Raw genomic sequence first — 13,533 nt, forward strand, 5'->3', positions numbered from 1 at the left:
GTGTCATATATTCCGCCGATGCGGGAGGACTGACAGTAGGATGTGGGAGAAGTGGCTCGCCGTATTCCTTCTGTCCCGCGGGATCCATCTCCCCGGAGACGTATTGGGCGAAGATAGAGTGTGTCCGGGAGGCGGGAGATGACCTGTGTCCACTCAACAATCGGGGCTACCTATTGACGGGACAGTAGGATGTTGCAGCTCGGGTGGTGTGACGGAGGACTGGCCGAAAAACCCAATTGTCGGGGAGTGGGGTCTGAAGGAGAGTAGGCCAACAGCCTGGCGACCTCTTCAGCCGCGCCCCGCGGGGGCTAGGATGGGACCGGACCCTATCTCGGGCGGGATGTAACCCAGACTTATTCGGGTATCGAAGGTGGGAACGTCTCACGGTCCGCGTTCACTGATTGTGACGCCGGGTGATGCGGAAGGGTGCCAGGGATTCGCTCGTACCCGGGTCTAGTATTTCGACGGTGGTACAGGAGGTGTGAGTGTTGTACCAAATGGAGCACATCACACGGTACCTGGCATCATTTGACTCTTCCGGAGAGGGGCGGACGCGTTACCCCGTCCGCCCCTTCTCGGAAAGTGAGTGTCCGCCACCCTCCAGAGGTCGGCAAACCACCCGAATGACGCGTGGGTCAAGGGTGCCCAGGACTCCTCGTACCCTTTTGTATTCACGTAATACAGGTCCACCAGTCTATGTCGAGATGTCATACCCCACCTTAATGATTTCGGAGATCCGACATATCGGGAGCTGGACGTGCTTGAGGAATCCAAGAACCTTGGTTTCCTCCCAAAAGCCAGACTCGACAGCAGGGCGATGCCAGTGGGGCCTTAGTTTTCCGTTGAGCCACGTGGCTTGTTCCCGCCAGTCGAGCGTATGAGAGAACCGGCTTCAGTTCCGTTCTCCTATCCGACAAAGGGTATTATCGTGGAAGTCCCTCCTTTCGGAAGGTCTCGAGTTTCACAGGACACTGGTTATCGGAGTTCGTGTGGCCGTTTGAGGGTAACGCCCACTCTCTGTCACCGTCCAGTGACCCCGCGACCCAGAGGACTGGGGACGTTCTTGTGCCGGCAGGTATTCGCCTGACTGATTTTCCGACTGGACAGCCGGTTTAGGGAGTACATCTCTACTCCCTACCCGACGACCGTAATGTGGAAATTTAAACACCTTACTCGGTTCGGGGGACAGGGTAGTCATAGCACCATTTATCCTGTCCTACTCGGTATGTAACTATGCTCCGAGAATCTAGGAAGGAGGTGTGTGACGACCCTTAAAGTTGTGCGAGCGAGGACATTGTATGACACCACCTAGGAGGGAACGACGGGGACACTATCAGACTTATTGGAACAGTCTGTCCAGTGGGGCAGAGTCGGACAGGAGAGTCCTACGGAACATTTTCCCAACCGGGTCTCACCACATCTGGGCACCAAATACCAGTAAACACACATATAAAAGGGGTGGAAAGACACAGACACTACACAACAGACACTCACTTCTCCACCACCACGGGACATCAACTAATCAATGGGGAAGTCCGACTAACAGGTGGACTCCTCTCCCAACAATTCGCGTCTGCACGTCAGGACCGGCGAGAGAGGCTGAGCTGAAGATGAGGGTTGAGACGTGCACAAACTTAGAAAAGGACAACAGACACAATGACTGTAAATGGATAAGCAGGAAAGTGAAGACGACCCACTCTGACACCTTCTTTTCGACAAAGTTCGGACAGAAACATCTGTGTTAATAAAAATGAGTCCTCCCGGTTTTGGGAATCAACCCAATTAATCAAAAGAGGACAAATCTCACAATCTCATCCATTCTTCGATGCAAATAAAAACGAGTAACAAATCCATTTAGAAAACACAATTTCCATCAAGCAAAAACACCAACAACTCAAATGAGGGGACAACAATAAACACCATTCAATTTAATGTTTGGCACAAAGAAGACGGAACCGCCGTACAAGAACCGGTAGGCTCGCCCTGATAGGCCGGCTACGATTATACAACTTCAGTTTGTGAACGCTCGTGTATCATTGATGAGGGGAGTACCCATAGAGTTCAGTAGAGGGCTCCGCCTGTGCATATAGAACTAGGGTTACAATATGTAACCTCCCCGTTTCATCCACATCCAACCGTACTTATGTGCAGTAGAATATATATCTTTATAATCAATTTTTGCTACGATGTTTGTGAATGACGCAAAGGACTGTACTCACCCTCAGTGCTTTTATTCTGAGCTGTTGAAGTCATTACACTCAATCTGAGCACGGATATGATTGATTTTTACTGTATGAACAACAGCAGCACTGGGCTTGTTTGGCTCCAAGCATTTCATAAAAACTACCAAAACATCCACTTTATTCCTTACTCTGTGCTCCTGACTAATGTGTTATTGCATTTTCTCATGAAGACTTTCACTACGCCGAGAGACAGGGCAAAGCATAATGTGAACTTTTTCAACCCATTCGCTATGTTGCAGCAGAGAGGCTTCTTAATCGGTACCTGGAGTTACTTTGATTCTACTCCGGCTGCTGTTATATAAACAAAAAATAAAATGTTCATGAACATTATAGGAAGGGTGATCTATTGGGCCATGGAAGAACACTTTGCATTTTAGAGCGGATACAGAAATGTTTTACTTTCATTGGTGTTTTAATACGGTGTTGGTGTTCTCTCCAAAGTAGAAGTAAGTCAATATTGTAATAAAGAACAGTACTTCTCCACCACTTAGAGATGATTGTTCCTATTGGTGTTGCAATAGCATATTCTGTTAAAAAAAACAGTAGATGTTCAGATGGTTTTTTTTTGGCTTACTCATGAATTGCAGCAATCAACATGTTGTATATAACTGCTTGTTTTCTTCCTAGGGTTCAAGGAAGAAGTCCCATCTCGACTAGTTTCTTCTCACACAAAAATATGCATTTCCTAAGAGTCATATCAGAATGTTTACACGGCTCATTACTTGGAAGTGTTGAGGGGCAAGGAAGTAAAACAGAAAGAAGGCCCAAAGAGAACCTCCGATCATCCAAAATAAATCTAAACCTTGGTGAGTTCAGGTGAACTCTTATTCTCTCGCTAGCTTCCAGCAGCTGTCGATTTGGCTCATCTGTATTACAAGAATGAAAAGCTCATTTGGCTACAGCAGCTGTTTAGCTCAAACTTGTAGTTAGATCAAACCTTGTAGTTAGATCAAACAAACTACCCCTGAATTCATTTGTGAATCGCACCAAGGAGGAAAACCAACCTGATGGTTTGAAATTTCTTTAAAACATATTCGTAAGGAGACTGAAAGTTAAACAGAAGTTAGTGAAACAATCCATTGAATAGCTTCCCATCAAATCCTGTACTACCTCAGTAGATGGAGTTGTCCCAGTTGTCCTACTTTGAAAGTGCGATTTAAAAAAAATATCTGAATAAACTGTGTCATATACCCAAATCCCATTGGTGTATTTGGTGCAGTAAAACCTGTCCCTCCTAGTTTTCCTTTCTCTACCACAGAGGTATTTGTCTTTGATTGATGTGTGCTTTTTCCCGTCATTTCTCCTGGGGTTGTGGAGCTATTACGAGTAACATCAGTAGTCTCAGAATGCCAACATCATTTACGTCTAATGAGATAAAGAAGCTTTTGTTTAGTTGTTAGCAGCAGGTTTTCCCTCTAGGCACTGTTGTAGTAAATAAACACTGTCTGTATGACGGTACCTGCAAACCATGACTCTGCCACAATATTGTAAACTAACCGTTGCAATTTATTTTTAATAAAGTACTGCAGAGATCCAGATCAGCAGTGTCTGCATATTACAATAACAATGCGGGAACAAATGCTTCAATTTCTTGAAAATGAAACAACACCTTACAGAATTTGTTAGAATAACTGAGAATGCTTTTGTTAACTTTTTGGATCAATAGACGTTCCCTCAGATATTTCAACAGAGTCAGTAAAGCACTTCGGCATTCACAAAAGGTGGTTGCTCTAAATGGTGGGTGATGGCTGAAGACTGGAGACAGGGCGGCTCATTAGTAGGAAGTTCAGTTCAGAGCAAATCTCATGAAAAAGGACTATTAGGGAGTGCTGAGGAAAGGATATGAGCCTTTGATACAGCCTCAACTCCCTTTACCTGAGTTAAAGGTTTCCTGCACTCACTGAATAACTTTTCACAGCCCATAGAGAAGAGATAAGTGGACTTAATCACCACAGAGTGATGTGCAAAGAGGTTGAAATACACTCTGAAGTGGACCATGGACTGGCCTTTTCAGAAAGTTCTGTGGTGAAATTGCACAGTTCATTTCTATGGAATTCTAAAAGGCTTTAACACAATCTAAAACTGCATAGTGAGAAAACTAACATCCTACTCTTTTTAAAGAGGGTGTGAGTGATGAATGCAAAGTGTTGAAATGTGGAAAGTTGCAACACTTCAATGAAACGTTTTTTAAGTTTTGCGGGAGCTTTTTAATGAAAAGGGGAACAAAATTAACATCATTCTCTTTTAGATTGAGTTTACTATTAGCAAAATGCTAATGGAGAATAACATTGCCCCCTCCCAAACTTGTACCCAGTGTCTTGGGCTTTTATTGTGAAAGGTCTTATGGCCTAGTATTCACTGCTTTCGTCAATGTTGTGGTCATAAATATAGAAACGCAGAAGTACATTTTGATGTGTCATCCAAACTCACAACATGATCAGTTTATGTCAAGCACCTTGTTCCAGCAAAATGAATCACGTTAAAAAAAAGCCATGTTATATCCACTTCTTGTGTGAAAGTACTCACTAGTAAAAAATGCACAACAATCTACTTCGGGGACAACCTACAAACCTACAAAAAAACAGTCGTCTGGTATTCTTATCTAGAGGACTTCTGAGATACTTGTTCTAATAGCCTGGTCCTCTCTAATCAAACTTTAAAAGCTATGAACTGATAAAATGATTTAAATGTGCCTCAGGTGATGTGAGACATGGAGGATGTCAATCACTGCGTTCCAATAGAGCAAAGTTCAGGGAGCGGTCACTGCATCACGGCTAAGGGAAATCCTCAGCTGTGTGTCTGTGTGTGTCTGTGTGGTAAAGCAATGTATTTATGAGTGTCTCCAACTATACCTCTGTGTGCCTGGCTGGTAAGAAGAACACATTTTCCGGTCCGCTTGTTCACCGGCTTCCTTCAATTAAGGCAGGGGTCGGTGAGAGGGCTCCACTCTGACATAAATTCTGACCAAGCGGGCAGGAGGCCACTGCCGCACCCGGGAGCAACTTATCTTGTTTGCGTGTGCCTGAGTGTGTGACTGTGGTGTCTACGTGTGGGTTGGACGACAAGTTTGCTGATGATGATTTATCGGATACAGCTTAGAGCTTGTGATACAAGTTTGAGATGTAGCTTCTATGCCATCAGAGGACCCGAGAGGAAAACACTTTTATTTGTATATGCAATGTACACATTTAACAAGCTGTAAACTACTTGAATCTAAAGATATTGCATTACATCAAAATATACCATAAACACCTAGAAACTAGGGTTGTTAAAAATTGATATAGGGGATATATTTCTGCCTCGCTGATTAAGAGGTGTGTAAATCTAAAAATCATTATCTAAAATGAGGTAGACAGTAACAACTTGTAAATAAGCCACCCAAAGGTCAGCAGTACAAAACTTATTTGCTATTGTAATGGAAACTAGAGTTTGATTTGGCGATTTGTCTTATTTTCCACAAATCCCATGAAAGTACCAAAACAAAAAAACAACTAACTTATCCCACTAACAAGAATTTCCAGTGGAAACCCAAGCCTGATTCTTCTTTTTCTGAGCTTTTTACTTCCATTGTCCAAAAACAAATCAATGAGCCACACACTGTTGCACTGGGCCACATGCTCCTTCACTGCCATGAACAAGGCCACTGTAGTTTTAGTTGATCCCACACACACACACTATCCTGCTGCCCTCAATACCCATTACCCAGTAGATAATAGTCCCCAATAAATATATTATTTGCTACTTTTTGAGTAAAGGTTTTCTAAAACTACAGTGACAAACATTTTTTCGAAAAACTGTTGTATTTTTACCTAAGCTTTTCACTACCAAGGGCCATGCTATGAAGGTAGATATGGTGCAAAATGCGAAAGCGTGTAAAACCTGATGTGAGCACTTGTGTGCATACATTTACACTTGTATAAAATATCCACGTAACTGTGAACCAAATGTACACTTGTATAAAATATCCACGTAACTGTGAACCAAATTTGAAGTCACAGAAGAAAAAAAAAAGTTTTGTAGCTTGTAGAAAAAAAATGAACTTAGTGATGAAATATTCACTTGCAGAAAAATATTACAAGTTACAGTTACAACTGCAACTTGGTTATTACAATCTCTCAAATCAGTCATTACAACTTGAAGAATCTGCTCTGTGGCAGTATAAATCGACGAATCTGCGGTCTTGACTTTTGCTACACTTCTTGCGATAAATGTGTCGCAAAAGTAATTTTCACCTGTAGATCAGCTGTAGATGTGGGGTGAGGGAGGGGGGTTGGAGCGAAGGGGCGGAGCTATCAAAACGACGAGGCTTGACTGCGGGGCTAACGGCCCGTCCACACACAGGCATGAAAACAATCTTTCAAAGCTTCGCCCATTCACTTGAATGGGGTGACGTAGAAGATTTTTAATCTTCGCCGAACTGCATTGTGGGGAGCGGAGCATGGCTTTGCAAGTATCGTGAGCATCAAAAGTTGAGCAATGTTCAACTTTTGATGCTTCCAATTTTTGCGAAGCCAATCAAATCCCGTTTATACAAATCCCGCCAGTGCAAGCGCTAGCCAATCAAACCGCGTGTACTGTATGCAGATACCGCTGCCGGTCTCTTTCCATATTGTCATAAAATGNAATCCCGATCCCCGATTTTTTTCCTCCCGATTCCGATCTTTTGAAAATCACGTGATCGGCTCCGATCACGTGACCGGATCGGGACATCTATACTCTGAACCCAGAAACACAACCAGAAGGATCTGAAAATCATGTTTTCTTTTTAAATAATCAATGTTATGATGAGATGAGAAGTTAATGTGTCATGTTATTAATGCTTATGGAAGTAAAAGATCAAAGCTTAAAAGTGTGATGGCTTATCAAAATGACTTTATTCTACACGTCTCATTTCTAGGTGCCATCAAAACTAAACATGTTTCCGAACCAGATTCAGTTTGAAAACCTTGAGTAAAGAATGTTGTTTTATGTATTTTCTTCCTTTTTAGGTGTTCAAGAATCTCCAGCTGTTCATGGAGAACAAGGAGAAGGATGATGACTTGTTTGATCGCCTGAATGTAAGCAAAACAACGTGTGAAAAGAAACTGTAAAAACTTCGCTGTATACATTTATTTTTGCCATTTGATTGCATATAGAAAAAGACGATAACCGTTGTTCTTGTGAGAATTAATAACTATAATTTCTTTAACGTTCCCCTCCAGACTTCTGTTTTGAACAAGCACCTTCAGGAGTTGATGGACGGACTGACCGCCAAGGTCTTCCGTACCTTCAACGCCTCCATCACCCTGCAGCAGCAGCTCGTGCAGCTCACCAGCGGTACGGCTCCACCTGCTCCCAGTTTCTCTGAAACCATGTGACTACTCTAGGAATCATTGTGCATCCAGTAAACTCCTTATCCTCTCTCTCTCTCTCTCTCTCTCCAGCTGATGAGAACCCCACGGCCAAGATCCTGTCCTACAACAGGGCCAACAGGGCCGTGGCCATCCTGTGTAACCATCAGAGGGCTCCACCAAAGACCTTCGAGAAGTCCATGCAGAACCTGCAGGCTAAGGTTAATATGAGTTATCTTTTTAATACTCTGAAAGACTAATCCTGAGATGGAGCTTAGTTTAGAATTGGGAGGGATGAAACCCTCTTTAATGGTCACACATGCAGAGCACACAGCGACATGTGTTCTCTGCATTTAACCCATCCTAGCACCAGGAGTCTAGTCTAGTACCAGGAGTCTTGTACCAGGAGTCTAGTCTAGCCTAGCACCAGGAGTCTAGCCTAGCACCAGGAGCAGTGGGTAGCTATTGTACAGCACCCGGGGAGCAATGGGAGTGAGGGGGGAAGAGGGGTGTCACCACGGCAGGGCAGGAGGTGAACTGGGACCTCTCCAAGTAGCAGTCCACACTCAGTGTTTCCCATACATTGATTTATTTGTGGCGAGTCACCACAAATAAATATCGTCCGCCACAAATGGATCTCATTTTATTTTGGTGGTCTAATGGATAGTGAGGTGGGCTGATGATCGGAAGGTTGCGAGTTCAAATCCCGCCTGGAACACCAATACTAGTGTGCCCTTGAGTAAGACACTCAGCCCTCAGTTACTCCAGGGAGAATGTCCCTGTGATTGGTCATTATAAGTCGCTTTGGAATTAGGCGTATGCTAAATTGTAAATGATATTTCTGGGAGAATAAACCCCACAGATCCTCAACTCCGGTGTGTCTCACTCATTAACAACGCAACACAGAGCAACAAGAACGTTGTCTACAGTAGCAATGAACTCGCATGTATTTTCTTATTTGAGGGGGGGGTGGATGCGTGGGCCACCCGAATAGGTTAAGGGGCCTTTGGCTTTTCTTGCCGGGGGGTGCGGTGCCCCCACAAATAGAATCAAATTCTGTGGGAAACACTGACACTCCATACTTTAGGTCTGGTCTGGGACTTGAACCGGCAACCCTACAGCTCCCAGTCCAAGCCCCTACTGACTGAGCCACTATTTCAAGTCCCAGACCAGACCTAAAGTATGGAGTGTCAGTGTTTCCCACAGNCGTTTATCTTTACCCATGGATGCACAATAACAACGGACCCATATCGTCTCACTGCCATCCCACGGAGCTGTAATAATGGATATATTGCACATGTTTGCTGTAATTCATCATTTGTAAAATATTATACTACATGGGCTGTATGATTAAATCTTGTACCGTAAATGTTGTATTAAATAAAGTTAATATTACCAACGTTAGATTAACGTCCCTGTAGCTTCTTATTGCACTAAGAAGCTTATTGCAAATGAAGCTCTGTTGCTTGGATATCACTAGATCCTGTTACAGCGTAATATAAGTACATAACGATTGATGTGCATATTAGCATAATTACTAGCGAGCTGCTAACTGCCGCCTCGTTAATATCAAATCCATTATAAAAACAAGCCATTACCATGCTGTCATGAACGTGCGGTGCTGTTACGTGTACGCAAATTGACGTGCTTGATGTGAGCGAGCATTTTGGTTAAAGTTGCGCATGCGCTATGAGTGCACATACGGGTACTTCTCAGGCATGCCGGGTAATCTGTGACGTTTCGCTCTCTAAAAAATGTTATATCATCATGCGCCAATGAGCAGCTCTCATAGGAATGAATGAGGCCCCGCCTCCCATGCTGAATCCAGTTCTTATTATACATCCATGACAGGGATGCGTTCAGATTTAGTCAGTAATTTGAGGAACTGTCGAAATGGCGATCGCAGATAAAGTTGAGCTCGAAAATCCTCCAGCATCATTGAAGTCTCCGGTTTGGGAACATTTTGGTTTTGCAGTTATGTAAAAGGATGACGGACAAAGACAGGTCGACCGAACCAAAGCTGTTTGTCGGCATTGTTCAACTAAAATTGGTTATGCGGCTGGCAATACATCAAACTTGCACACTCATTTGAAAAGGCATCACCCGAACGTGAATATCACCGGTACCAAAAGAAAGTGCAAACCCAACTCCCGCTAACATTTAAGCCTCCACCATTCGCAGTTTAGACCGAGGCAAAGCTATTCCAAACGCCAAATATCCTTATGTTGCCATGTTAGCAAAGCGCTACCTGGCTGTATCTGCTACCTCTGTCCCTAGCGAGAGGGTGTTCTCCACAGCAGGAGACATTGTTAGTGCCAGCAGATCTGCCCTTTCGTTTAAAAAAAACATGAAAATATAATGACAAGCAAGTCATAATGTCAAACTGGCTGCTTAGGTACTAGTACAGTACAGTTCAAATACAGATTATTTCAGTTCATCGAAATGCTGCACCTTAATGTTTATTTTATTATGTTTTGTATTTATTTGAGTGAATATTCACAGTTTAATAATAATTAAAAACCCAAAACTAATAGTTTATGTTTTGTGAGTACTAGTAGTAAAGTTCAAATACAGATTATTTCAGTTCATCGAAATGCTGCACCTTAATGTTTATTTTATTATATTTTGTATTTATTTGAGTGAATACATTATTCACAGTTTAATAATATTAAAAAAAATATATATATATTTTATTTTTTCTGCTGTACCGAAAACGTACCGAACCATTAACATTTCCTGAGGATATTCATGGTCCCCAGGAGATGATTCCTTTAGTGATAATGCCTAGATAAATATTTCGACCGTCAGGAAAACCTGACACTTTTATTGATGTGACATTGAGTTTCTCATATTCATAATTAAAATCATAGGTCTGGTTTTGATTCATTGAACACCCAGGGGAAACACCTTTTTTTGTTAGGAAATATTAATTCAAACTAAATCAAAATACCATAACAACCGACTGATCTAACAATATAATATATGATAGAAACAAGCACAGAGTATGTCTATTCTTGATATCTTATCATCCACAAAAAGAATGCACTGTTCTGATGTCTACACATGGATACACATTTAGCACCACTTTTGTTTAGCATGTCAAAGTTAGTGTCTGCTTTCTCAACAAACCTTGTTGATTGCATATTTAGACTCACAGGCTTTAATTTAGTGTATCCTTAGCTAGCATGAATAGGCCATAAAAGCACTAATCCTTCCTTCCTTCCTTTTGCTACAAACGCCTCCCCAGCACAATCACATATTATTCATATCCACCACTGCGACAAGAAAACCTTCAAAAATGGCCAAAGGCATTTCAGTGCATCTATTTTTAATGGGGAGAGATCCATTGTCTGTGATGCTCATATTGGACTTCTGATGTGGGATAATGTCGTGAACTCTGCATTTGTCAGAGTCCTCTTCTATCTCTCCGTTCGCCCACTTTGGGGGGAGCATGCTGTTTTCATTTACCTTCCATGTCTAAAAGAGCATATCAGTAGTCTTTCAAATGCAAATGACAAAATAGCTGAAAAACTCAGTGTTGTTCATGCATGTCTGATTATGCTGAACAAGCACAAGATGCAGCAGAATTCACAAATAGAAGAAAGAACCAAGAGTGATGGGAAGAGGCATTTCATGTTGTTCATGTAACTGAGGCTTTGGCATCTTGAATATATCGAACATAACCAAATTGGTGAGTTTTTATTTTTTAAATGAATTCAAACTGCAAGAAGTAGAGTTCCCAGAATCTTCCATCAATGCGTCCTTCATTCTGTATATTAAGCTTGAAGCTAAAGGATGTTTAAACCTTTGTTGAAATGACCCTGAGAGCTCAATGTAGTGCAACCAGAAAAAACAGATGCATAAAGACCCAACAAAATAAAATTACTAAAACTTCTTCAAGAATTTGACAACAGGTGCATTATTCATAAAAAAACCTGTGGCAGATTTACCAAACCAAATATAGATTGCAAAAAACAATACATGCAAAAAAACTAAAATAAAGGGTAAAACTGTTTTATTTAATTCATTTATTAACAATGAGCTCATGATATTTTGCGTTTCTTTTATCTTTTTATAATCTATAATAAAAAACAGAGCATTAAACAAACCATCATGCTCTTACTTTGAAATCATGCGGAAATGTCGTCATCAGCAGGCCATCACGTGGTTTCCGAAAATAACCGAGTGACACAAGTAGATTTTAGCGGAGACCGGTGGAAAATATGTCTCAAAATTCCGTGTGTGTAAAAAGACGATCCACGAGAATTGAGATCCGCAAGCGCATTTTTGGTCGACAAATACAAAATGGATTTACAAATGCCTGATCGAAATTTGTAAATGTCAAAGAGATATTCACAGATCTTTTTTTTATTTGAGAAACTATTTAGCGTATTTGCAGATCCGTTTTACACTTGCAAATGTATTTGTGAGTTTGCAAATCTTTTAAATGCATTTGTGGATGGTGTTTTACATTTACAAATCACATATTTACACACAAATTAGTTTTATGTTCACACAAATAATTATGAGACATATCTATGCCCATAAGTTCCCAGTAAACAACAGGAAACACAATTTTTTACTTTTCTGGCAGTGATGGGCCGTCAGGGCCAGCAAGGCCTTTTCTGCTGGCCTAAACTACGGTATATCAGAATCCATGACTAATGTTTAAAAGATCCTTTTCATTTCCTCGCTCCTCGGTCTCACTGGAAGTTGATTTGACTACGCCATCTTGAGTAGCGTCCCAGTGGCCTTATTTGTGCCGCAGGACCGAGGATCGAGGAGCGATAACGGAGGAGCGATAATCGAGGAACTACCAGATCATCCTCCGGTGAAATCCTCAGACACTCGCCCTGCCCCCTTACTGTGTATCGATCAATTATTGGACGCTGCAGCGCATGCACTGATCTGTTGTTTCTTGACATGAGAGCAGTTTACCAGCGGAGTGAAAATAACCAACTCATTCTCACGGCATTTCGTGTAATAGTCACAACATTTAATCTATTGATTTGTGTTCACCAACACGATTTTCCCCTTTTTTTCGTGTCACACAGAAAGATTTTAAAAGCAATGTATTTCTATTGTTTCGTGCCTGCAGCACGTCGTTTTGTCCGTTCGGGTCTCGGAAGACCGGAAGCTGTGGGGTTCATAAAAACATGTTCTTTCTCAATATCAAGCCACGATTATTGTTTTTATTTTAAATCATATAATGTCGGACTTTTGTTGTCGTCTGTGAGGAAAATAAATGGGGCTCAGAGCCTCAAAATACTGAAATCTGTATTTTTTTAAATCTTTTTTTCCTTCTAATTTGTTATTCTTTTCTAAATAACACACTGTTATTTACTCAACAATAACACACAATTATCCTTGTTTTTATTTATTTGTTTATTCCATAATCTCGGGCTTTTTTGGCGTCCGTCAGGAACTGAATTTCAAAATAACCGGAAACAGACGTAGGCCTATAAGGGACATTTCGATCATCATTGCGATACACAGCCACTGAACTGATTAACCAAGATCCTCAGCTATGGTTTAAGCTCGCTTATTGGATGTTTTAGCCGCAATGCACATAGGGATATGGTGTTAATGCGATATGAGTTTAGGATGGCCGAAGACATTACACTACCCATAATCCCCAGCTATCGTTTAGGACTACTGTCCCCTATTAATCTTCAAGCTCTGGGATTGGATGTTGGAGTGGCAGTGCGCCAAGGTTATGCCGAGTGTCAAACATCTGTTTGAAATGGAACGAAACCACGCCAGACTATCCAAAACTGGAATCGAACGCAGGGAGGACGATGCTTTCCCCGACTTCCTCAATTGTCACTGCATAATACACCAACAAGCACCTCCCGTTCCTGTCTAAAACACTTGAACGCGTTGTCTTTAAACAACTCTCCTGTTATCTCCATCAGAACAACCTGCTGGATCCGCACCAGTCTGGTTTCAAGGCAGGTCAC

At 41.9% G+C, this 13,533-nt stretch overlaps 1 protein-coding gene across 1 annotated transcript in view; it reads left to right on the forward strand.

The window, feature by feature from the left end:
• top1a (DNA topoisomerase Ia) overlaps window positions 1-7,848 on the forward strand; it is a 71,175-nt gene extending 63,327 nt beyond the window's left edge. The window contains exons 16-18 of the mRNA XM_010795306.1: window positions 7,232-7,300; window positions 7,445-7,559; window positions 7,667-7,848. Coding sequence (XP_010793608.1) covers window positions 7,232-7,300; window positions 7,445-7,559; window positions 7,667-7,833 — 351 coding nt within the window. The 3' untranslated portion in view covers window positions 7,834-7,848. The remainder of the gene's footprint in view (window positions 1-7,231; window positions 7,301-7,444; window positions 7,560-7,666) is intronic.
• The last annotated feature ends 5,685 nt before the right edge of the window (window positions 7,849-13,533 follow it).

This window comes from Notothenia coriiceps, unplaced genomic scaffold (assembly GCF_000735185.1).
Source record: "Notothenia coriiceps isolate Sejong01 unplaced genomic scaffold, NC01 NC01_scaffold00037246, whole genome shotgun sequence".
NCBI lineage: Eukaryota > Metazoa > Chordata > Actinopteri > Perciformes > Nototheniidae > Notothenia > Notothenia coriiceps.